At 54.8% G+C, this 25714-nt stretch overlaps 2 protein-coding genes and 1 long non-coding RNA gene across 4 annotated transcripts in view; 2 read left to right on the forward strand and 1 right to left on the reverse strand.

Annotated features, from left to right (window-relative positions):
- Positions 1-25: 25 nt before the first annotated feature.
- Positions 26-8049, forward strand: LOC132529450 (uncharacterized). The gene is made up of 3 exons (XR_009543467.1): positions 26-281; positions 2114-2439; positions 7912-8049. It is a non-coding gene; the product is annotated as an uncharacterized LOC132529450 (long non-coding RNA).
- Positions 8050-8189: 140 nt separating this feature from the next.
- On the forward strand, positions 8190-21592 carry POLR3H (RNA polymerase III subunit H). The gene is made up of 6 exons (XM_060164644.1): positions 8190-8623; positions 11076-11172; positions 17849-17935; positions 18406-18469; positions 19888-20089; positions 21327-21592. The coding sequence occupies exons 1-6, from the start codon at positions 8513-8515 to the stop codon at positions 21378-21380; spliced, it is 615 nt and encodes a 204-aa protein (XP_060020627.1). The 5' UTR covers positions 8190-8512; the 3' UTR covers positions 21381-21592.
- Positions 21593-22698: 1106 nt separating this feature from the next.
- Positions 22699-25714, reverse strand: part of ACO2 (aconitase 2) — a 51874-nt gene continuing 48858 nt past the window's right edge. For both annotated transcript variants that reach the window (XM_060164638.1, XM_060164637.1), the window contains 4 exons: positions 24956-25147; positions 24363-24495; positions 23742-23863; positions 22699-23238 (listed from right to left, as the gene is read on the reverse strand). In XM_060164638.1, coding sequence (XP_060020621.1) covers positions 23101-23238; positions 23742-23863; positions 24363-24495; positions 24956-25147 — 585 coding nt within the window. In that variant the 3' untranslated portion in view covers positions 22699-23100. The remainder of the gene's footprint in view (positions 23239-23741; positions 23864-24362; positions 24496-24955; positions 25148-25714) is intronic.

Below are 25714 nucleotides of genomic sequence, written 5' to 3' on the forward strand. Positions count from 1 at the left end.
GCTGGAGGGCGGGGCTGGGATGGAAATTTGTACTCCCTGCTTAAAGGGACACAGGGCCCGCCTCCTCTGGCCCCGGCACCACCTCCTGAGTCAGACGCAGGCAGTGAGAGAGAGTTAGCTGCATCTCTCAGGGCCCTAAAGCTTCTTTTTCTGGAAAGTGGCTTTTATTGGCATGCCAGGGTATAATTTGCCCTGCCAGGTGGGAGCCGTGGCTGAGGAATGCAGAGGAGGAAGAGCTGGGGACAGCCTGCATTCCTGGCAGTGCAGGAGCAAGTGGGGCGGTGAGTGTGTGTGTGTGTGGGGGTGGGCCGCGGGGTGGGGGGTGAGTCTGGGAGAATGGAGGCCATAGCAGGGTCCCAGGGACTCTCAGACCTTCCTCTCCCCTCTGTACCCTCTTGTGTCTCCTGCCCTCCACTGGTCTGTCCCTCACTTGGCTCTGAGATCCTCGTGAGTGAACCCACGTGGGTAGGTCGCAGGAACCCATCTCTTCCTCTGTCTGACCCACGGCAGGCCCTTGAGCTATTTCTAGTGAATTGAACTGAAGAGGAGTGAACGTTTGCTTCAGACACACACACACACACACACACACACACAAGCACCACCAGCCTGGGAAGCTCTCCAGAGGCCCTGGATGTGAGTCTCAGCCCCAGTGCTTCCAAGCTGGGTGACCTTGGGCAAGTCTCTTACGACTCTGGTCCTCCACACGCTCTGTAAAGTAAGGAAGGAGGCCCTTTCTGAGGCGGCTGTCGGAGGCCTGGCTGCAGGAGGCCCCTACACACTGGTTCCTCTTCCCTCTTCCCGTCCCTTCTCCTCAGACTCGGCCTGGAAAGAACGAAGTCTGTCCCTCACGTATCTTTAGTACTGCTGACGCAGCATGGCATTTTCAAAAGAAGCCTTATTAAAAAAAAAAGGAGTGGGGAGTTTTAAAGGAGACAATTAAGAAAGATATAAATACCTAATAAAAATAGCTAGTAAGAGGCATTGAGGGCACCCCACCTGTCAGGCAACCTGCTTTGCCCTCATTTAAAGCTCAGGACAATCCAGCATTGTATTATCATCATCTGGATTTTGCTGGTGAGGAAAGAGTGGCTTGGGTAGGAGGAGTGACTTGCCTGCATTCCTTACCTGGTTACAGGGGTATTTGAACCAATGTGACCGCTTATCCATGCCCTTCCAGAACGTCCCAGAACAATCAGGTTTCTGATTCTGCAAGAGAGATGGTGATACACGTCAGCTGTTGTTACCTGAGGCCCGGAGTTCTGATTCTATTCCACCCAGTCTGAGGACCCTGCGCAGAGGACCCCATGCCCCCTTTAATTCCTCTTCTTCCTCTCTGCCTCCATCTCTTCTAAAGATAATAATAGTTTCCAAAGTGCCCGCCCAGGCATCATCCCACCTGTTTCTTATAACAACTCTGTGAGGTTTACCTGGGTGAGGAAACAGGTTGCACAGATGGGCCTGGGCCCCAGGCTCTAGACCCATGATTTCCACACTCACCCACTTGTTTTTCTGGAGAAGGGCTGGGGCCAGGGTGGACACCTGTGATTTTCCCTGCCCACCACCCACTGTCCCTTCTGGGGGGAAATGCCTCCCTGCTTTCACCTGGGGACTCCTCGCTCCCCTGTCTTGGTCCACAGGACCCCTGGCCCAGGCCGGGCCAATCAGAACCAGAGTCAGGCCTTGGGCTGGAATGCCCCGCAGGCTCTTCTCCCGTGGCTCCTGAGTTGGTAGAGTTTCGGCCTTGAGCTGTTGGTGGCTGGGCGTTACGAGCCAGCAGAGGGGAGTGGCCAGGGAGGACCTCTCTGAGGTGACGATGTTTAAGCTGGGCCCCAAGTGACAAGACGTATCTGGCCTTGCCACGATCTAGAGAGAATTGTGGGAAGAGGGGATGGTGTGTTAGAAGGCCCTCAGGTGGGAGTGAGCTTTGGCGTGACAGAGGACTGGGAAGGAGGCTGATGTGGCTGGAAGGGGTGAGGGAAGTGAGAGGTAGGGTATGAGCCTGGAGGGTGGGAGGCAGGGCCTCAAAGGCCAGTTCTGAGTAGGCTGCTGCTTGGTCCGCTGGGGACAAGGCCAAGGCAAGGGCCAAGGGCCTGACCTGTTCCTTCACATCCAGCCTCCAGTGTCTGCGGCCCTCCCCGCCCCGCCAGCTGGCAAACATGTGCTGTGACTGCCAGGCCGCCAGGGAGCCGTGAATGAAGGAGGCTGGGCTGAGGTTTGAAGTAGTGTTATGATTATTCTCGACAAAGACGAGAGGGCACAGCTGTTCATTCAGGAAAAGAGCAGCCCGTGGCACCACCCACCTACCCACCAGCAGCTGAGCTACAAAGAAATCATCTGCTGAAAACCAGGGGCTCTGCCCTGGAGGCTATTTCTGTGGAAACCAAGCATTCAAAAGCTCATCTCCTCGAAAGCCTCCGTCGCCTTGGAGAGACTGTAGAGGTGAGTCAAGGCAGAGCAGCCTCTTAGCCTTATTGATTCCAATCGAATTATAATCCCCGTTTTGTTGTTGACTGTCAGCCCACAAGTGGGGGCCAGTTCTGGGCTTATGTGGCCTTGAATCCACATAACCCTTTAAGGTACATACACTCCTAAGGTGTTGGTGCCGGTTGACAGATGCTGAAACTTAGGCACAGAGAGGATAAGAAACTTATCCAGCACCACACAGCTGGTGATAGAGCTGGAATTAAAACACAGGAATTCTGACTTCATTACATTCTTGTTCTTTCTGCTACACCACGCCACACTGCCTTTGCAATGTCTTCAGTTCCCTGGATGCCCTTCTCCTCCACTGTGAGACTCATCTCCAGCCTCTACTAACGATTTTACCCAGTAAAGCAGAGTGGTCCTTCCCTCCTCTCTGGCTATGCCCCAGTCATCTTCTCTAATTCAACTACTGTCCTTCTGCCAGAGAAGATCTTTTCCTGCAGTTCTGACCACGTCATTTGTTCATTCACTCATACATTCGACAAATATTTACTGACTACTTACTATGTGTCAGATGGTCCAGGCTGGAAGACTGCAATGAACGAGACAGGTATATGCCTTGAGTTTACAAAGCTCCTGTTTCATCTAGGAAGAGACTTAGCACAAAGTGCACAAGCAAATAAATGTATAGTCACAAATTATGAAGACAACAAACAAGCAGGGTGAAACGAAGGAGACTAATAGGGCCAAGTCTACCTGCTGAGACAGAGGGCTGAGAAGGGGCCCGGTAAGTTGAGCCCAAGGCGTGAGAAGGAGCCAGCCTTGTCAAAAAGCAGGGAAGAGGGTTTCCCTGGCGGCGCAGTGGTTGAGAGTCCGCCTGCCGATGCAGGGGACACGGGTTTGTGCCCCGGTCCGGGAGGGTCCCACATGCCGCGGAGCGGCTGGGCCCGTGAGCCGTGGTCGCTGAGCCTGCACGTCCGGAGCCTGTGCTCCACAACGGGAGAGGCCACAACAGTGAGAGGCCTGCGTACCGCAAAAAAAAAAAAAAAAAAAAAAAAAGCAGGGAAAAGTGTTTCCCAAAGAGAGAACAGCAAGGGAGAACTCCCAGAGGCAGGAAAGGGCTCCGCATGTTCAAGGAACTTCAGGTCAGCAGTGTGGCTGGAGCAGAGGCCACATTGTGTAAGGTTTGGGGGACCTGGCAAGAGGCCCGCTCCTCATCTGAGATGAGACGGTGTCGCTGGCAGCCTCGCAGCCTCATCCAGGGTAATGGTCAGGGCAGGCGGGAGGACGGGGGTATGAAAGGCTCTCCTGGCCTTGCCCCTAACCTGGAGCCTACCCTTAGGTTGGTGGGTGAGGGTCTCCTTCTGCTGTAGCTGCTTGGATCCTCTCAAGTCACTAGGAGAAGCTCTCTGTGATGGGGTGAGGGGGTCCCTGGCCCACAGCCGGCCTCCCTTGCACCCTTCCCTGAGGACCTGGGGCTGGAACAGCCAGGCTGACCAGCTGACCTAGGTCTGGGATGGGCCGTGAGCCAGGCCCCTATCAGCCATCTGTCCACAGATGTGCGCTCCTGGACCTTGGGCCTCCAGCCTTCTCAACCCTTAGTGCTCACCTCCGCTCTCACCTTCTGAGCCAGGCTGTCCCTGACCGCCTTGGCCAGAGGAGCAGTTCTCACTCACTTGCTATCACGTTATGCATGTGACCTTTCTCAGCAGCAGTGCCTGAGGTGATCTGTATCTGTTTCCCCATTTACTGTTGGTCCCCCTCACTGTGGCACTAGCCCTCATGCACAGCAGCCCTAACAAATATCTATTGACTTTCTGTACTTTGCTTTTGGCTCAAACCAGAACAGAGAGCAATGTCCTGGGATGCTTTGTTTAGGTCCCTTCTAGAATCACCATTCCCGGTGGTCCTCAGCTATGCCTCTGCCTCCATGGAGGGCATTTTTTTTAACATATTTATTATTTTTTTAAATAAATTTATTTATTTACTTTTGGCTGAGTTGGGTCTTTGTTGCTGTGTGCGAGCTTTCTCTAGTTGCGGCGAGCAGGGGCTACTCTTCGTTGCAGTGTGCAGGCTTCTCGTTGCAGTGGCTTCTCTTGTTGCGGAGCACGGGCTCTAGGTGCGCGGGCTCAGTAGTTGTGGCATGCAGGCTCAGTAGTTGTGGCACACGGGCTCTAGAGCACAGGCTCAGTGTTTGTAGTGCACAGGCTTAGTTGCTCCGCGACATGTGGGATCTTCCCCGAACAGGGCTCGAACCTGTGTCCCCTGTATTGGCAGGCGTATTATTAACCACTGTGCCACCAGGGAAGCCCAAGGACAAAGTCCTTTTTGAAGATGGAAAGTCGGATAGGATAGCAGCAGGTTTGTGGGGTAGAGACGACCAGGAGCGCCATTTTGGCCCAGGTTAAGCTTGAGTTGCCAAATGGGCACCTGAGCAGGTAGGTTTGTAGACTGTGCAGGGGAGCCCACCAGTTTAGAGGTGGGTAGAGGAACCTGGGAGGTGGGAAGAGGATCCAAGTGTGTGAAGGAGGAGGGAGTGATCAGCTGGGATAAACGCTGCCCTTGAGGACTGAGAATTACCACTGGATTTGCCGAAGTGGAGGCCATTGTTGACCTTGAAAAAGCAGCTTGGGTTGAGAGGTAGGGCCAAAAACCTGACGGGAGCAGGTTGAAGAGAGGACAAGAAGAGAGGATTTGGAAACAGCAAATGCAGATGACTCCTTCAAGGGGTTTTGCTGGTTAAAGGGAGCATAAAATGGGGCAGTAGCTGGAGGGAAAGGGGGCCGAGAGGGTTTTTTTTTAAGAAGTGAAAAAAATCTTAATTGCTTTTTAAAATTTGATTTTTATTCAGTTTTTAATTTGAATAGGTAATATGTTCCTATGATCCCAAACATCAAAGATTCTGAAGGGCATTTGAAAAAAAAATTCTCCTTCCTACCTCTGTCACTCTCCCACACCCCTCAGGCACTCAGTTCCTTGCCCTGGAGACAGCCAGCGTAATTAGTCCCAGAGCACACACTCATGCACGCGCGCGCACACACACACAGTATTATTTTTCTTTTTATATGAATAGTAACATCCCATATAGACCGCTCTGTGCCTTGCATTTTTTAACAATATATTCTGAATATCATTCTATCTCAAGACAGAGAGCATTTGCATCCTTTCTTATGGCTTTGCATTATTTCCCTCTATGGTACACCGTGTATATTTTTTCATCCAGTCTTCCACTGATGGACAATCATTTGAGATGGGTTCTATCATTATCTCCATTTTACAGAGAGGCAAGGAGGTGCTGAGAGGTTCACCGGCTCCACCACGGTTGCTAGCTAGTGCGCTGCGGCGTGGGAACTCCATGCCCTTAACCACCACTGCTCTCTCCTCATCTTCCTGGATTAGTTTCCAACCCTATGTCTCCTTCACTCCTACACTCTTAGCAATTATTGTGCTATCCCTTTGTTCATTCAAATTGCACATATTTACAAGCGCTGACCTTGTGCCAGGCACAGGGCTAGGCCCTGAGGATGCAGAGGGACAGGACAGAGAAGTCCTCTGCTGTTGAGGAGCTTGCAGACTAAGTCTTTGTGTGTTTTTGTAAGCTACCTCAAAGCTTCTGTGGAAGGACGCAGAGAATTAATAAAGAAGCCTGGTCCTTGTTTTAACTAATGAGGAAAGCAATAGTGCCAACAAATCACTGTTGCAATCCTATGAGCTGAATACTATAAAAAAGCCTGGGAACTCTGCAATTCTGGCCTCATCCCCTGAGCCTGGCCCTCCTCCAGTTTCCCATCTCAGTGAAAGGCCTTAGGCGTTGGCTCCTCCCACTTCCGTCCACAGATCCTCCACCCTATCTCTGAGAGCACCCCCTGAAGACCTCTGGACTCGGCCCAACTTTGCTCTCCATGGCTACCAGCTTGCTTGGGTCTTCTCTTTCAGGGGCCACCCAGTAATTTCCTCCCTGGTGTTCTTGTCTCCACACCAGCCCCTTCCCATCCACTGTCCCTCCAGCTGATGTGTCACTATGTCATTTCCCCGTTCTGACCTAGAAGGTGCTGCCCTTGGGCTAATGTGTTGGCAGCATAGCCCAGTGGTTAGGATGATCATGGGCTCTGGAGCCTGAATCCCAGCTCTGCCACTTATTAGCTGTGTGACCTAGAACGACCCACTTAACCCCTCTTTGCTTTCGGTGAGGCAAAATGAGAAGAGATAAATGATAATGAAATAAATTAGATAACAATGGTAATAGCTCCTACCTTATACAGCTGTCGTGAGGATTAAAAGTTAATGGATAGTATAATAATAAGGCCCTTGTGATCTGGACCCTGCCTAGGTCTCCAGTCTCACCAGTTTTCATCTTCCCTATAAATTTTTGGATCCCTGAGAGAGCATCAAATCCTCTGGCCCCACCCTCCCTCTCCTCCCTGCACCCCCTCTGAGCTGAAGCTGGGCCTGGGAACCAGTTCTTCTTCCCCACTGGATCTCTAACAGCTGTAGAATAGTGTGTTGGATGAATGAATGAGAAAGGTATTACATTTGGGTTCCAATGGATGAGTAGGAGTTTTTCAGGTAAAGAAGTGTTCAAGGTTGGGCTATATAAAAGGGCTTGCTCCATCCTTCGGGCTGGAAACTCCCAGTGCCAGGAGGACAGAAGGGAGGTGAGGCTGGAGAGGAAGGCTGGGTTTAGTCCAGAATTTCTGCGTGGACAAAAGATATTCATGAAGGGAAGGCTTTTGTGACCGTGTTGGAGGTCAGTTGCAGGAAGGACTTGAGGGCAGAAGCTGGGATGTGTGGTGGCTAAGCTCCAGGGCAGCAATGAAAAGGCTCTCAGGGCAGTGATTATAGTGGTGATAGCTGTGGGAATGGAACGAAGAAGGAAAATTTGAGAGATATTTGAGAGGAAGAAATAATGATCTCCTAAATACTTTTTAAAAATTTATTTATTTATTTATGGCTGCATTGGGTCTTCGCTGCTGCGTGTGGGCTTTCTCTAGTTGCGGAGAGCAGGGGCTACTCTCCCTTGCAGTGCGTGGACTTCTCATTGCGGTGGCTTCTCTTGTTGCGGAGCACGGGCTCTAGGCGCGCGGGCTTCAGTAGTTGTGACACGCGGGCTCAGTAGCTGTGGCACATGGGCTTAGTTGCTCCACAGCATGTGGACCAGGGCTCGAACCCGTGTGCCCTGCATTGGCAGGTGGATTCTTAACCACTGCGCCACCGGGAAAGTCCCGTCACTGAGGTTTTTGTTTTGTTTGTCCCAGTATATTATCACTTTTCAGTTGAGATGTAATCTGCCTACAATTAAATGCAAAGATCTTAAGTGTTGAGCTGGATGGGTTTTGACAATTATATACAAATATATACAATTATATACATTTCTGTAACCGGCCGCTAAAAGAACATTTCTATCATCCGAGAAAGGTCCCGCCAGTCAATTCTCTCCGTTTCCAGAGTACTGTAGGGTCTAAGCATACTGTGTTTGCGTTCTGAAAGGATCACTCTGGCTGCAGCTTAGAGGACGGCCCGAGGCCAGCAAGGAGAGTAGTTACCGGCTGGGCGAGAGATGACTGGATTGCACCGAGGTCGCCTAGCAACCTGAGAGCGTTGTCGGAGGGTTGACAGCTGCGCCTACGGCAGGCAAGGCCCCACCCCACCCCACCCAGGCCCCTCCCCCCGCCCCGCCCCGCGCACGAGCCGGTAGACAGCTCCGCCCCGCGTCGAGGGGCGGGCCGAGGATTCTTATTGGTCGGTCCTCCGGAAGCTACCGGATTCGGAGTCTCGCCTAAAGTCTTGCTGCCGACGGCTGCGTGTGGGTTCGCGGTGCGTGGCGGTGGCGCTTGGCGAGGGCTGTGTGTGGCTGGCCGCGCACCCCTCCCGCTCGAGCCCGAGACCCTGCGGCTGAGCCTCATTTTCCTCTCTTTGTAGTAGCGGAGCACGCCCCGCACGGGACACCCCTACGGTGCAGCTCCATTTCTGGCCTGGGGGCTGGTCACAGCTATTGGAACGGGACGGAGCGGGCTCGGGGATCCCCACTGCCCCAGGCCCCGGTGCGTGACTGACCCACCCGTTTCCAGAGCCCCCCGCGCAGGCCGGGATGTTCGTCCTGGTGGAGATGGTAGACACCGTGCGGATCCCCCCGTGGCAGTTTGAGAGGAAGCTCAACGACTCCATTGCCGAGGAGTTGAACAAGAAGTTGGCCAACAAGGTACTGGGTCCACGGGGTCGCGGGCAGGCCTTGGCACGGGAGGGCCCAGCACTGCCTACCCACCCGCTGCCGGCCTGGCCATGCCAAGCCCTGGAGTTGGGCAAATAGCTTAAAGTCTCAGAATTCGGTTTCTAAGCCTGTGCATGGGATGGGGGTAATCCTTAACCCACTAGGATGCTGGCAGGAATCAAAAGAAAAACTGGGTTTGAAAAAGGCCTTGTAACTGGGAATTGCTAGCGTCCCCACTTCCAAATTACTTTGCAATCTAGGGCGAATCCTTTACCCACTCTGGGCCTCAGTTTCCATTTGTAAAATGGAAATAATAATTGCTGTCCAACCATGCATTGTTTCTGTGAAGATGGATGGTAGTTTAGCTATAAGGAGGTTTATCCATTCATTCCTGCAAAAAAAAGTTTGTGCACCTTTTATGTGTCAGGCTAGCATGCCTTAGTGCTGGGTCCTCAGAGGCCTTCCCATGGCCTTTTCTGAAGCAGCCCTGCCTCTGCAGTTATTCTGTGCCATATCACTCTTTCCTTCTTAGCACTCACCTCTCTTTTCTTATTTGTTTACTTGGTTACTGTTTTTCTCTTTCCCTCTCCATGAGGGCAAGTGACTGTTGTCTTCTTCCCCATGGTATCCCCCATATTTAGCCAGAGTCTGGCACAGAGTAGATGTTCCATAATTGTTTATTAAATGAATAAGACAAGCTTCTGCTCTGTAGTGTGGTGGGGAGAGCTGATATGGGTGAGAGACTCCCACAGCTGAGTGTGTGATGAGAAGTTGAGGTAACTGTTATGAGAACAGGTGTTCACAAGCCTGTGGAATGAAGGAACTTCACCTACAATGAGGGAGACAAGAGGGTTTGCTAAGGAGGTGGTGCTTGAGCTGAGATCTGGTGGTGAGGAAGAACTAACATAGGGGATTTGTTTTTTTTGTGGGGGGGGGAGGTTCTGGACAGAGAGTAGAGCTGTGCAGGAAGCAGAAACAGGATGTGCAAAGGCCCTGTGGCAGGAGGGAATATCGCATCTATCATGGCATGGAGGGGCTGGTGTGGCCTGAGCACACAGAGCGAGGAGAGGCTGGAAAGTGGTGGGAGCCAGGTCATACAGGGCCTGCAGGACTTCATCGAATAATGGTCTTCAGCAGGAGGTAGTAGGCTGAGGAGAGAGCCGGAGGAAGATTGGCTGGCTGTCGGCAGGAGGCAGGTCCCTTCCATAGAGCCTGAAATCACGGAAGGTGGAGTGTACAGACCTAGGGATTTGTTGTTGGTGGAGAGAACTCATGGAGTCCTTAGTGGATGGTGTCTGATTACTTTGTGAGGTGAAAGGAGAAGGGACCTCTAAAGGACAAAGAGAAAAGGTGTGAAAGTTACAAGAAGGGTATATAGTCCTTCTGTAATGCAGGTCCTTCTCTGACCTGTTCAGACAAATATTTCTCTTTTTTTGGCCACGCTGCGAGGGTTGCAGGATTTTAGTTCCCTGACCAGGGATCGAACCGGGGCCCTCAGCAGTGAAAGAGCTGGACTGCCAGGGAATTCCCAGACAAGTATTTCTGTATTTGAATCATTGAGTCATTTGAGAGGAGGCCACACAGAAGAGGTCCAAGGTCCAGCCAAGGGCACACATCTCCTTGTGCTTCCAAAGCCAGCCGACTCTGCCTCATTGCCCTGAGGTCTGGCCAGGACTCTGAGTTCTCTGAGCTTCTTGCTAATCCTTGAACAGTCCTGCAAGGTCTCTAACGGAGGTGATGACGCTGGTGTCAGATAACCAGACACCAAGCCGCTAGTCCTTTGCAGCATCCTGGAGTGGAGATGGGTCATGGGATGTCCTCTGCCTGTTCTCTGCCCAGTTTCAGGGCCTCCCATGAGTCACTCTGCCAGCCTCAGTCCCTGTGGCCCCGTCTGTGTGTCCGAGACTTTGTGAGCAGAACAGCGATTAGCTGTGGTCTGACACTTTAAACTGTGAGCTCTAGTATGGAACTGGGGCCTTGGAAAGTGTAGGTTTAACCAGGGGTTCCCCACCGCTGATCCTTATTAGTAATGATAATGATCCTTGATTGGTGATTGTTATTTCTAGCAGGTGAGCTGGCTACTGAGCTAGGTACTTCGCAGCTGTTCTCTTGATTTAACAACCCCACAGCCTGGTATGTCCATTTTTGCAGATGGGTAAACTGAGGCTCAGGAAGTGACCTTGGAGGTCACACAGGGAGTGGTGGAGCTGGCGTTGTAACCTGCATCCGTCATGTCACCAAAGACCTTGTTCTTTCCAGAGTTCAGCATCCTCCCCGAGTTCCTTACCTCAGGCAGCGCCCCAATGCATTTCCAGCTGTAAACGGGGATAATCATACCTGCCCGGCGCGGGGTGGGGGTGGGAGGTGGGGGGGTGGATCTCAGGAGAGACTGCGCAGGGAGCTGGGCCTCGAGGTCACGGGCTGTGTACACGGATGCCCACAGGTCGTGTACAACGTGGGACTCTGCATCTGCCTGTTTGACATCACCAAGCTGGAGGACGCCTATGTGTTCCCGGGGGACGGTGCATCACACACCAAAGGTGGGTGCCCTCCTTCTGGGCACTGGGCTTCTTGGGGCTCAGTTTTCTGTAGGGGGAGTCCTGGTCAGGGTGTTGGGAGACCTGGGGCCTAGTCCTGACTCTGCCAGGAATTTACTGGGTCATCATGGGCAGAATCTTCCCCTTTCTGGGCCTCAGTTTCCTATCTATAAGAAGGGGAGGTAGACAAGGTGATTCTCAAGGCTTCTCCAGCTCTGAGATTGTGGCTCTGTGTCTGTGTCCCCTTTGGTCTTGTGTGTTATATGAGCCCTGCTCTGCCTGGCTCTCAGGCTGCTCAGGTAGGGTGGGTGGACAGATAGTGGAAGACAATTGGAGTAGGCATTGCTAGCTTAAAAGTGGGGAGAGCGGAGGGGAGCACAGCTGCCTCTCTTGGGGAGATGGCTGGTTGGGGGTGGGAGACTTTGAGGGACACCAAGACATAATGGTTAAAAGTGTGGCCTCTAGGTTTAAATCCCAACTCTGCTACTTACTTGCTGTGTGTCCTGAGCGGAACATGTAACTTCTCAGTGCCTCTGTTTCCTCTTCAGTAAAATGCAGTTAACAGACTTTATTTTATTTTATTTTTTTTTATTATTATTTATTTTACATTTATTTTTGGCTGTGTTGGGTCTTCGTTTCTGTGCGAGGGCTTTCTCCAGTTGTGGAGAGCCGGGGCCACTCTTCATCGCGGTGCGCGGGCCTCTCACTGTCAGGGCCTCTCCCGTTGCGGAGCGCAGGCTCCGGACGCGCAGGCTCAGTAGTTGTGGCTCACGGGCCTAGCCGCTCCGCGGCATGTGGGATCTTCCCGGACCGGGGCACGAACCCGTGTCTCCTGCATTGGCAGGCGGATTCTTAATCACTGCGCCACCAGGGAAGCCCCACAGACTTTATTTTTTAACAGTAGACGTTATTGTTGTGAGAATCACTAAGTTAATATGTACAGAGCTCTCAGGACAGGACCTTGGCACAGAGCGAGTGCTTGACAGCTCATTGATTTGAATTGTTTCTCCGATTCTGTGGGTCAGCTCAGTGGTGGTCTTCTGGGCTGGCTTGGCCAGGGCTGGATGGTATAGGGTGGTCTCACGTGTCTGGTGGTTGACAGACTGGTTGGATGGGGGGTGTGGTGTCCTCTTTCAGTAGGTAGACTGGGCACCAAAGCACAGATGCTTTTCAGGCCTCTGCTTATATCCCATTGGCCAGAGCAGGTCACATGGCGGAGGCCAGAGTCTAAGGATGGAGAAGGGCTTCCTCTGGATGGGAGGGGCTGCGGTCACATTGGCAAGGGATGTGCACCCCGGATGGGAGGGAGGAGTAGAGGGCGGGTCACCTTGAGGAGAGGGCTCAGGGAGGAAGCGGTGTGTTCTTCTCTCCCCTGCCTGGACAAACCAGATCAGAAGCAGAGGGCAAGGGCGCCATTGAGGTGGTCCGGGGCTAGTTGGGGTGCAGGCATGCCTCTCGCCTTCCGCTGGGCGCTCGTCCGCCTGCCCCAGACCCTCTGAGTCAGAATCTCTGGGGAGGGGCCTGCAGGGATTCTCACACAAGGCCGCATTTCAGGAGCCCTGCCCTGGCCCGTACTGGGGGGTGGGGGGGTGTCAGCCTCAGCACAGAGATGTCCGAGCATTCCAGAATGTGCCGTGAGGCTGCCTGGTGTGTGTGTCCAGGAATCCAGAGACTTAATTAGTTCTCACGGATGCCGTTGAACTCTGTGGAGAGCTGCGTGTGGGGACCAGGACGGTTTCGTTAGCAGAAAGACCAGTCGGTGATGTGGACACAAGGCCACGAGGGCTCTGAGCCCAGTCTCTGTCGTGGGACAGGGGCCTTGCTGTCCAGGAGACAAGTGGTCAGGGGGCCAGAACTTCAAGAAAAACTCAAAGGGACTTCCCTGGTGGTGCACTGGTTAGGAATCCGCCTGCCAATGCGGGTGACACGGGTTCGATCCCTGGTCCGGGAGGATCCCACATGCCGCGGAGCAACTAAGCCCGTGAGCCCCAACTACTGAGCCTGTGCTCTAGAGCCTGTGACCCACAACTACTGCTGAGCCCACGTGCCACAACTACTGAGGCCCGCGCGCCTAGAGCCCGTGCTCCGCAATGAGAGGCCCACGCACCACAACGAAGAGTAGCCCCAGGCTTCCCTGGTGGAGCAGTGGTTGAGAGTCCACCTGCCAATGCAGGGGACACGGGTTCGTGCCCCGGTCTGGGAAGATCCCACATGCCACAGAGCGGCTGGGCCCGTGAGCCATGGCTGCTAAGCCTGCGTGTCCAGAGCCTGTGCTCTGCAGCGGGAGAGGCCACAGCAGTGACAGGCCCGAGTACCGAAAAAAAAAAAAAAAAAGAGTAGTCCCCGCTCACTACAACTAGAGAAAGCCTGCGTGCAGCAACAAAGACCCAACGCAGCCAAAATTAATTAATTAATTTAAAAAAAAGAAAAAAAACTCAGAAAAAAAGTTAAATATGAGGAAATTCTGTCCGTTCATTTGGTTGTGTCTGCTGCTTCGTGTAGGACTTCACTGCTGGTTTTCTTATCCACGCTGCTTCACCCTGGGTCCCCTGTGTTCTTGGGAACGAGGTACAGGAGTAGAGCCCAGGGTTAGGCCTGTCACACAGACCTGGAGTTGAATTGTGGCTCAGGCCCCCCTTCGTGGGGACCTCAGGCATGTGACTACCTTCCTCAGCCACACTCTCCTCATCTGTAAAATGGGCTTAACACTCGTGGCTACAAGGCTCCTCAGGGCCCGTCGAGCATTGCGCAGGGTGAGTCTTTGGTCTGTGGTGGGGATCGGTGGCCAGGCTTCGAGGCTGAGCACAAGGCTCCCCTCCCGCCACTGCCTCGCCAGGGCTGTGGCCAAGGGTGTGCTGAGCGGGGCTCCGCACCGGGCCTCTGCCTTCGCTTAGAGGATTATTCATTTGCCAGTTGCCTTCTGCTTCTTTCTGTTTCTCCTCCTACTCAGGCCAGATTACTTTACCTGTCTCTCTGGGACTCACTCCTGGAAAAACGGTGTAATGATAATGGTACCCGCCTCACACAGCCCTTGCGAGGAATAAATGAGAAAAACCACGGGAGGCCTTTGGTCCGGTGCCTGGCGCATAGTAGGTGCTCACGACATGTTAGCCTTTGTGACTGGTGACACTGGCCCCGACTGGCCAGCCTTATCCCTTGTCACTTAGGGTACCTCTCCTTGGCACCAGCCCTGTGTTCTCCATGCCTGCCCGGCCGGCTGGACCCGCCTCCTTCCCCTGCCTCTGGCTGAACTGGGGCCCCGCTCTGGGCTCTGGAGCAGCCTGTCTTTGTGCCCACCGTTTGCTTTGCTCTTTTCCCTTGTTTTTTAAGTTGTGATAAAACACATATAACATAAAACTTGCCATTTTTAGTGTATAGTTCGGTGGTACTCAGTGCATTTACATTGTTGTGTGGCCATCACCACCATCCATCTCCAGAACTTTATTGTCTTCTTTTTTTTTAAACTTATTATTTTTTTAATTTTATTTTATTTATTTATTTTTTATTTATTTATTTTTGGCTGCATTGGGTCTTTGTTGCTACGTGCAGGCTTTCTCTAGTTGCAGCGAGCAGGGGCTGCTCTTCGTTGCAGTGCGTGGGCTTTTCATTGCAGTGGCTTCTCTTGTTGTGGATCATGGGCTCTAGGCGCATGGGCTTCAGTAGTTGTGGCACGTGGGCTCTAGAGCACAGGCTCAGTAGCTGCAGCACACAGGCTCAGTAGTTGTGGCTCACGGGCTCTAGAGCGCAGGTTCAGCAGTTGTGGCTCACGGGCTTAGTTGCTCCGCGGCATGTGGGATCCTCCTGGACCAGGGATTGAACCCGTGTCCCCCGCATTGGCAGGCGATTCCTAACCAGTGCACCACCAGGAAAGTTCCTTTATTGTCTTCTGAAACTGAATCTCTGTCTCCACTAAACAACAGTTCCCCAGCCCCTGCCCCCCAGCCCCTGTCCACCACCATTCTACTTTCTGTCTCTATGAATTCGACTACTCCAGGTACCTCATGTGAGTGGAATCATGGTATTTGTCCTTTGTTGAAACTCATCATATCCTGAGGCAGCCCTACGTATCCTGGGACAAAGTTTGCTCGAGCCTACAACTAAGAATGGGTCTTCCTCTTCTTACTGGTCCTTCAGACCCATCCTTTTTGACTTTCCAGTCTTCCCACCTGCAGGCTAAACATCCCTAGAACTTCAGATGGGGGTCTTGGGAGGTGGCCCGCAACATAGCACCATCCCAGCTGGCCCTCCAGCTGGTCTGTGGCCTCCTATTTTATTTTATTTTTTTTTTTTTTGGCCGTGTGGCATGTGGGATCTTAGTTCCCCGGCCAGAGATCGAACGTGTGCTCCCTGCAGTGGAAGCGTGGAGTCTTAACCACTGGACCGCCAGGGAAGTTCCTTCCTTTTTGTTTTTTAATTGAGATATAATTCACATACCATGAAATTCACCCTTTTAAAGCATACAGTACAGTGGCTTTTAGTATATTCACCAGGCTGTGTGACTATCACCACTGGCTAATTCCAGAACATTTTCATCACCCCCAGAAGAAACACCATACTCATTAGCAGCTACTCCCCGCTCTGCCAGCCCCTGACAACCATTAATCGACTTTCTGTCTCTGGATTTGCCTATTTTGGACGTTTCATATGAATAGAATCGTAAAATACGTGGCCTTTTGTGATTGGCTTATTTCATGTAGCATAATGTCCTCGAGGTTCTTCCATGTTGTTGCATGTGTCGGTACTTTATTCTTTTTTGAGGCTGAATAATCTCCCATTGTATGGATATGTCACATTTTGTTTATACATTGATCTGTTGTCAGACACCTGGGTGGCTCACCATTTGCTTCTGGAGGTAATTGTTCCAGCCTTGAGCTCCCTGGGCACAGGATCCTGTGTCATCCTGCCCCTGCAAGCCCAGTGCCCAAATCGGGCCTGGCACAGACCTGGCAGAGGCTCCGTGGGGATTTGTTAAAATGAACTGACATTGGGTCATACAGGGGACAGGATTTTTCCATACTGTGCGTAAGTGACATCTGCCCTCATCTACCCTCTCCGAGGTCAGCATGTGGCTCTCCCATCTTAAGAAGGCTCAGACGGCTTGTATATTTCTCCTCCCAGGGAGGGAGGGGCACCAGCTGCCTCCTCTCCTTTTCCCACACTTTCCTGCCTGGTGGAGCCATGGGGAAGCAGCCTGGTGGGGAGCTGGGGGCCAGGTGGACCCTGCTGTCCTTGGGGTGAGGCTGCCAGACCAGGCAGCTGAGGGCATTGGTAGCAGAAGCCTGTGTTTGGGGATTAAACCCTTTCTGAGGAAGGCAGATTCAACCCAGTGTTCCTGTCTCATGGTTCAGAAAGACTTGGAGTTTCCCCTTGGCAGAACAGCTGTGTGACTGTGAGTGGGTAACTCAGCCTCTCTGAGCCACTTGAGCATGGTCACACTGGGGAAGCATGACATCTGACACAGGTGGATCGTGATGGGCACTGGGCGACTGCCAGGGGGCAGCCTTATGGTTATTTACTAGCCCTGGCGGAATTCAGGCCCTAGACACCACCTTTGGGGCTCGGTGGACACCCCGTGTGTGTGCGTGCACGCGTGTGTGCAGGGCAGGGGGCAGGCGCTCAGCAAGGGGCAGCAGTGATGGAGTGACGGCTTCTGCCAGGCTGTGGAGTCAGAGTCTGTGATGTGGGCACAGACCTTACCTGATATTTTTCTTGGGGTCAGGTGAGTAGGGACCACATAGGACAGGACTTGAGAACCCACAGAGGCATTTTTGCTGGTTTATTGGCTCTTCCCCCACCCCAAATTCCAGAGCATTTTTAGCATCCTGTTCCAGGTCAGAGCTATGCCTGGGGCAAACTTTGCCAATCAGCAGGAGATGGGGGAACTTGTTTCCAAACCTGGTTCTCTTTGCCAGTTGCTTCTGCCCTTGTTAGAATTTAAAGGAGAGAGCCTGGGCTTCCCTGGTGGCAGAGTGGTTATGAATCCACCTGCCAACGCAGGGGACATGGTTCGAGCCCTGGTCCGGGAAGATCCCACATGCCGCGGAGCAACCAAGCCCGTGCGCCACAACTACTGAGCCTGTGCTCTAGAGCCCGTGAGCCACAACTACTGAAGCCTGCACACCTAGAGCCCGTGCTCTACAACAAGAGAAGCCACCACAATGAGAAGCCTGCGCACCACAATGAAGAGTAGCCCCTGCTCACCGCAACTGGAGAAAGCCCGCGAGCAGCAACGAGAACCCAACGCAGCCAAAAATAAAAATAAATAAATTTTTTTAAAAAAGAAAGAAAAGAACAGCAGCCCGGTAATTTTAAAAATAAATAAAGGAGAGAGCTTGGAGGAAGGCTGGAATTGACTTTGGAGTCATTGCTAGCCCAGAATCTGAGCTCAGCTGTGACTGATGGATTTGGGAACTGAACCTCAGTTCCAGGGCCAGTGCTGCCGGCCTCTCACACGGGGGCCAAGCTGTGGCCTTGCCGGGGACGGGGCCGAGGGTCCCTCCGGCTTAGCTAACAGGTCTAGGCCCACGGGCGCCTGGTGTGGACTGCTGTGTGGCTTCTTGGTGCCGCCACGGGGTCAGCATGCCAGTGAGTGAGAGTGGACACTGGAAAGCACAGGCCACCCCAGCTGGAGCAGCCTTTCCTCATGGCCTGCTCATCACCGACACGCTTTCATTTCCAGTTCACTTTCGCTATGTGGTGTTCCATCCGTTCCTGGACGAGATTCTGATTGGAAATATCAAAGGCTGCAGCCCGGAGGGAGTGCACGGTAATGTTGGCCCTGAGTCCTCACATGAGACCCGGGAGCACGCTGGGGGCAGATGGCGGGGCTGGCCTGCCTCCCTTTAGCTTCTGTGCTGGGCCGCATGGTCAGGGGAGGGGTCACATAGGGAAAGAGAACCTTCCCGAGCTGTCTGAGCAGCTTGTGCGCAAGGGGGATACTCAGCCCCCTGTGCTATAACTGTGCGGACCTAGGCCAGCTGGGGGCCTTCACTGCAAGGCTGTGAGTCAGGACCTCAGGGCAGGCACTGGAGCTGGCAGAGGTGACTCGGGGCCCTTGGCATCCGCTGGTCCCTGTCGTGCAGTGTCCACCTCGGGTTTGGGTGGCTGCTCAGGCTGTGGCAGAGGCGTGGGGCTCTGGGGTGGGGACGGGGCCCAGGGTTCCATGGGCAGCACAGGGTAAGGGCTTGCTTGTCCATTCTGAGCCCCATCTCATGCTGTCACCTGCATGTCTTCCAGTCTCTCTAGGGTTCTTCGATGACATTCTCATCCCTCCAGAGTCACTGCAGCAGCCGGCCAAGTTGTATCCTCCCAGGGTTAGAGTGGGTCATGGAGGAACTCGGGCCTCTCCAAAGGAAGGTCCTCACTCTTCGAGGTGGCCTTGGGTCCTGTGACCTGATGCTGCTGGCCTCTGCCCACCCCTCCAGCTTGCATTTTGCTCTGGAAGCACTGACCTGCCTGTGCTTCTCACACTGACCGTGGTGTCTGCACACCTGCGCCTCCATCTGGACTGTCAGGCCTGGTTCCAGCTCAGTGCGCTTAGGTTGTCCCTTCAGGAGCCATCTCAAAGGTCACCTCCCTCTAGAGGCCCGCCTGACTGGCCCACCTCCCCCCCTCAGCTAACATTTGAGGGCTTGGCTCTGCGGGTCCTAGGCTGGTTGAAGATTCCTGTTGCTGGCTCCCCCATTGTCCCTGTCCCGGCCCTTGCCTGCTGCACTGGGGTTGCTGTTTCTGTGGGTGCTCACCGAGACCGCTCACCAGGAGGGACCCCATCTTGTCCCGACTGTACCCGCAATGCCCAGCATGGGACCTGGCGCAGAGGAGGGGCAGGACCCATCTGCGGGGCTGCCATTAGAGGGCAGCATGTCTCTTCGGTGTGAGCTCTGCTGATTGGAGGGGGGCCATCCAGCAGAGCCGGCAGTAGGGAGCCGGGGTGCGTGCCTGCGTGCGTGTGTGCGCGCGCGCATGTGTGCAGGGCAGGGGCTGTGTGTGGCTCTGGAACTTGTCAGAAAACCTGGCCCAGGCTGGCCTGTCCCTCAGCCTGGTGACCTCCCATCCTGCCGTGTCCTCTTTGGAAACTGGGCAAGTCCTTGGGCTGCCTGCTGTCAAGTGTCCTGAGGGCACGGAGAGGGATGTGGAATTGCACAATGTGGAGAACGCTGGCCAGCGTCAGTGAGCGCTCTGGCCGACCGAGGGGTCCTGTGGAAAGCACTTTCCACGTGTGCTGTTTTATTACCTCCCCCCCCCGCAGCCCTGGAGGGCAGGCCTTACTGTAATCTGTGTTTTACAGATGGGGACCCTGAGGCACCGAGAGCTTGGGCCTGGCCCCGGTGGGTGGTGGAGCTGAGGTTTGAACTTGGCAGTTGGCCTCTGAGAGGACACACGGGCAGAGTAAGACCTCAGGCACCGAGGGGCTGTGGTCATTCCATGTTGAGGCAGAGCTCGCGCTGTGCTCTGGAGCTCCTTCCTGCGCTGGTGTCCCGTGGTGCCTGCCCGGGGTCCGTGTTCCCAGTCTGGATCCTGGTGCCCAGGAGATCCAGCCACTCACTGGGCCCGGCCCGACCTTGCCTCTCGCACACAGCGCTGGGCCTGCTTTTCCTGTGACTTCCCAAAGCATCTCAGCCTGGGATTGGATTTTCCTGGGGCGTGCCGTGGGAGGACTCCCCAACACTCTGGCTCCCCCGTGGTCTGGTTGTTGCCTTGACCCTGCGCCCCACCCAGCGATGAGGCAGAGCAAGTGTGGGTGTGGGAGTACGAGACGGAGGAAGGAGCGCACGACCTATACATGGACACCGGAGAGGAGATCCGCTTCCGGGTGGTGGACGAGAGCTTTGTGGACACGTCCCCCACTGGGCCCAGCTCAGCCGATGCCACCTCTTCCAGTGAGGAGCTGCCAAAGAAGGAAGCTCCGTACACGCTTGTGGTGAGCTGTCCTCATAAGACTGCGGGGAACCGCGGGGCGGGAGGCCCCAGCAGGTCAGGGTGCAGGTCCCTGTTGTGGGGTCTTGGGCAGTCCCTTCTCCCTGGGGAGCCCCATTTCTGCAGGCCAGGGCAGCGGTAATTCTTTGTTTTTTCTTTATAAATTTATTTTTTGGCTGCGTCGGGTCTTTGTTGCTGTGCGCGGGCTTTCTCTAGTTGCAGTGAGCGGGGGCTACTCTTGGTTGTGGTGCGGTGGCTTCTCCTGTTGCGGAGCACGGGCTCTAGGCACGCGGGCTTCAGTAGTTGTGGCTCATGGGTTCTAGAGCACAGGCTCAGTAGTTGTGGCTCACGGGCTTAGTTGCTCTGTGGCATGTGGGATCTTCCCAGATTAGGGCTTGAACCCGTGTTCCCTGCATTGGCAGGTGGATTCTTAACCACTGCGCCTCCAGGGAAGCCCAGGGCAGCAGTAATTCTTGCAGCGAGGTCGTAAAGCTGCCATGGCTGCTGGGGAGGGCAGGGGAGTCAGGCCCCTGCCCACAAGAGGGATGACACCAACTGGACAACAAGGCTGTGGGTCAAGGGGCTGAGAGAGGAAGAAACCAAGGGAGGGGTGGGCTGCTCCCACTACAAACCCACACGGCCTGAGGTGGCAGGGAAGCTGCAACCGGCCAGATCTGACTTGGGTCCCTTTTGTCTTTTATCCTCATGAAGCCAGACAGTGAGCGACACATGACAAAAGTGGGATTTCAGGGGCTTGCTGGTAGGGTTTTCTGGTATAACGTGGGCCCTGTACTTCACTTTTAGGGTACCTGTCTTTGTCAGGATTGTGGGTGGCCCAAGGCTTCCCCTCTGCGTGTGTTTGGAGGCTGGGGCTCAAGGTTACTAGGCCTTTCTGGCAGAACTAGACCACGAGTGGCTCAGAAGCCAGGCCCAGGACTGGTCTGCTGGTGCCTGTGTGGGCCAGGCCTGGGGGCGAGGGGTGAGAGGCTGTACCCGCGGTAAACCAGCACTTTCCTTACATGCCTCAGGAGAGGCTGGAGCAGGAGAGGGGAGTCTGGACCAGCGGGGAGTACTGCTGCAGCTTCGGCATGTCCCCAGAGCCTCCTGGCTGGGGTGTGCCCCACCATCCCTTTGGCCTGTGCTGGGCGCCTAAAAGGAAGGGCCCCCATTGCCTCCTGTCCAGGTTGGCTCCAGCTCTAAAGGTAGATGAAACATGCCTGTTCTCTCTCTCCCCCTGGCAGGGATCCATCAGTGAGCCGGGCCTGGGCCTTCTCTCCTGGTGGACTAGCAGCTAGCACTGGGGCTTTGACACTGGACCCTGCCCAGCCCTCGGGAAGGTGGTGCGGCGGGTCCTGAAGACGACAGGATGCCGAGGAGCAGCCTGTGCCCTTCCAGGCTGTCCCCTCCCCTCCTCCTCCCAGACCTACCCCACTAAGTCCCACCGTCCACATGGACTTCTGCCTGTCAGTGACAACAAAGATATTTAATAAATGATGGCCACGTCAGTTGGGAGAGCCACCATTGTCTCAGTGTTCTAAGGTTACCGAGTTGCCACAGCTGGGACAGTTCCTCACCCCGGATCACTTCTGGAGATGACTTAATGGCAGGACTTGGGGTCTGAGAGATCCAGGCTGCCTCAGGCTATGCTCTGGGCCAGCTGAGCTTGGTGGCTCCATAAAGTAACAGCAAGAGGCTGGCCTGGGGCAGCTGCCAGTTGCTGATCAGAGTCTGACCTTTAAGGGAAAAACCCTCTTCCCACCAGCGTGTGGAAGGTGGGGCGGCCTGGACTCAGCTGACCAGCTCCATCAGGAAAGTGGATGCTGTGGATTTTGCTGGCCCAAGGGGGTGAGGGCTGGTGACCTGCTGTTGTTACTCCCCCACCAGCAGTACAGCAGGAAGCCTTGGGCCAGCTGTCACTTTCCGACCTTGGCCACACCAGGAACAAACACCCAGTGGGTGTCTGCTTGTGATGTGAGATCCTGGCACCAGGGCAAGCACCCCATCATTTACTCAACAGAATGGCTTTGCCGGAGTCCTTCTGTCCCTTCACTCATTTCTGCCAGGAATTTTTGCCGGGACCAGGACATCATTTTGTAGCACCCACCCAACGCCAAAGTCTTATCCTGATGAAGGAATCTCTGTGGAGCCTGCCTCCTGCCCTGGCCTTTCTGCTCACATGGACACAGGGCCGTGGAGGTATGAGTAGTGCCAGTGGGCAGTGCTCCAGGGAGAGGAGCAGTTGCAGAGCAGTGCCTGCGGCCGCCCTGTACTAAAAACTAGGGAGCAGTACACATATGGACTAGCTGTGACCTTGGACGTGGTGGTCTGTCTGTAAAACACTCTCTGGGCATTTGAAAGGCAACTCGATGTCCAGGGGAAGTGGGGGCTGCATCTTGGGCCAACCCCCCCCCGCCCCCATTGGGGAAACTACTGGAATGTGTGGGCGTGGGGAGGGGAGGCTGCAGGCAGAAGCAGGGCGGGAAGGAAAGTGGGAAGTCTGGTGATGGGTCCGGCTGTGGCGTGGCTGTCGGTGTCCACTGACTCTGGCTGTGAAGGACCCCCCGCCCCACAGGCTGGAGTTGGTAACAGCACAGACACCATCACTCACAAAGGAACACTCACTGAATCTGGATTCTTATTTTCCTTAGAAGAGCAAAAGGATCTTTTGAACCCTTCAGCCACCAGTGAAATGATCATGCAGGAGAAAAACTTTAGATGGGAGTCTGTCGTTAAAAATAAATACAGTTGCCCAAAGCTGCTCAAGATCTGAACCAAACTAAAAACAGGAAGGTGGGGGGTTGATACGTTATTTTAAGAACCTCCCCACCCCCACCTGTGGGTCGCTCCATGGGCGGAGGGAAGAGAGGCCAGGAGGCCTGGCCACACCATCTCGGTGGTGAGCGAAGCCACAGCTGGATCGGATCAGATCCGGTTCTGGTAACGCAGAACTGCACTTGTGACACCGGAGCTGGGTCTGAGGAGCAGGACGGGCGGGCGCTGGTGGCAGAGCGGACCTTACTTCTGCTGCAGCTCCTTCATTCTGTTCAGAGCACTGCCAGCGCGGAACCACTCGATCTGGGTCTCGTTGAAGGTGTGGTTCAGGAGGATGGTCTCCTGGGTCCCGTTGGGGTGCTTGATGATGCATTTCAGGGGCTGGGAGGAGGAGGGGGAGGGAGGCAGGTGTGGGTGGCCTGGCTCTTGGGAACACGGCCCTCGGTTCTGGTAGAGGGTCAGGAGGGTGGGTCAATGCTCTGGGTCCTTGGGGCCAGCAAGGCGAACCAAATCCTAGGCCAGGTCTGGGCCTAGGTGGCCATGGTAAGACCTAGATGGCTTAACTCCTGGGGCCAAGAAGGTCCTGCCGGGCATGGGCTGTTGGCCTCTGAGTGCCAAGCCTGGGCTACTGAGTGGACGGTAGGAGGGCCTGAGCTGGCTCTACCCTCATCTATGGGAAGGCATTTCCTTCCCTCTCTAGGGGGGTTACCTGGAGAATTTAGGGGCCCTTCTAGCTGGAACAGAGGCTCATGGGAGGAGGTGCAGGTAGGGCCAGGTTTAGAAGGAGGGGAACCAAGGTGGCTGCCCCCTCCATTCCCCTCCCCTCTTAGGAGGGCCCTGGGGGAAATGGGCTGGCTGGTCCACCTCCTTCCCTGGTCCCCTACCTTGCCAGGGGTAAAGTCCTTCAGGCCCTGGATGGTCAGCTTGTCCACAGGGTGAATCTTGTTGTAGTCAGCTGGGTCAGCGAAGGTGAGGGGCAGTAGACCCTGCTTCTTCAGGTTGGTTTCTAGAAGGCAGAGGGCACACTCAGTCCATACACGGCAGGTTCCTTTTGTGAGGAACCTCACCAACCAAGTCTAGTTAAGGCTCTGGGAGAGGCACCCCTAGTCCTGCCACATGGGGACAAACCTGGGGCATTGACTACGAGGACCAAGGTGGCACACTCCCAGTGATGTGGGGCCCTATGCAAGTGTGCTTTGGTGCCTGTGTTTCCTGAGGCCTCCGACAATCAGAGACAATCCTTTGACCACGTGCCCTGGATTTCAACTGCTACAAGTTTGGAAGCAAGACCAGCACATGCTAGAGATGGGAAGCCGTGGGTGTCAGAATCCACACAAACCTGAAGGGGCAGAGGCTGGAGGCTGGTGATGGTGGAAAATGAGCTGCCGACACACCCTAGGAACCAGGCGTGTGGCTCCGGGCCCCACTGGGCCACTGGCAGGTTGAGGAACCTTGGGCTGCCAGCGAGGGGAGGTGGATGGGGCTGGGATGGCGCTCCAGCTCACCGTGGATCCTGGCGAAGCTCTTGGTGATGATGGCCCGGCCCCCGAGGTGGCGAGGCTCCAGTGCCGCGTGCTCCCGGCTCGAGCCCTCGCCGTAGTTCTCATCTCCGATCACCACCCACCGGATGCCATGTGCCTGTCAGGAAAGTAAGGAGCGAGTTTATGAGGGAGAGGAGGGCACTGGCCCCCCTCCTGCACAGTCCTCGGGCTTCCTAAGGCTCATAGGTCAAGGAGCTAGAGAGTCCCCTCCTCACCTGCTCCCCAAGGACAGGTGAAGTTAGAGGTGAATCTGGCCCAAACCAGGCCCTGGGAAGACATGTGATGAGACACGGGCCCTGGCTGTCTGCACTGGGCCTGGGAAGGTGCGACCACCCCCCATCAGCGCTCAGCCTGGAGGCAGGCGTGAGTGGGGGGCACAGTGTCGGGGAGAGCCCAGGGCAGTGGGGGTGACAGACATGGGACTGCCTCCGTGGCACTGGGACACTATTCAACTGCAGAGTTACTGGTATGGACTCCCCGTCCCTGAACCACCCACTGCCCCATGCAGCCACCAGGAGGTGCCAGAGGACCCCCATCCCTAACCCCCACCAACCCACCTTGTAGTAGCGGGCAGTGTCAGGGACGGGACCAAACTCCTGGGTGACGGCATTGCGCACGGAGTTGGCCTTGCCATTTTCGATGTTGATGGCACCGATGAGCAGATTATTGGAGATGTTGTCCAGGTGCCCACGGAACTTGAGCCAGGGGCCAGCAGCCGAGATGTGGTCAGTGGTACACTTCCCTTTGACCTGGGGTGGGTGAGCAGAGAGAACAGAGGTCGTGGCAGGGCCTCTGAGTGGCAGATGAAGGGAGAGGCCCTCTCGAGGCAGGCAGCGGGACCCGGGGATGGGGACACGAGAAGGATGTTGGGCTGTGACACAGGGTCTACCGTTTTGGCGTCACCACTCTGGCCAAGAGGGCTCAGGCAAGGCTGTCACCCACCCCTCAGAGGGGGTAGAGGAGTCTGGACATGGAGGACACGTATGTCTGCTCACTCACCCTTTAGACCTAGGCCCCCAGGTAGGAGATGCCCAGGCTGGAAGACTAGCGACACAGAGAGGAGCCCAGGGATGTGTCTGGGTTCTGGCTAGTGACTGATCAGTTTCATCTACCACATGGGCCTAATATTGGCTGTGACACTGCCTGGAGACCCCACAGTTAACAGCATAATGCACGTGTGACATGGGTCTGAGGCCTCTGGCTGTACCACAAGAGCTTGTCTGCTCAGCTCCCAAACACAGGCCATACCCCCGATGCTCAACTGTGGGAACAGAGGAAATGACGTCTTCCGGAGCTTGTCTTGCAAGCCAGATGTG

This window comes from Lagenorhynchus albirostris, chromosome 11 (genome assembly GCF_949774975.1).
Source record: "Lagenorhynchus albirostris chromosome 11, mLagAlb1.1, whole genome shotgun sequence".
In the NCBI taxonomy this organism is placed as follows: Eukaryota; Metazoa; Chordata; class Mammalia; order Artiodactyla; family Delphinidae; genus Lagenorhynchus; species Lagenorhynchus albirostris.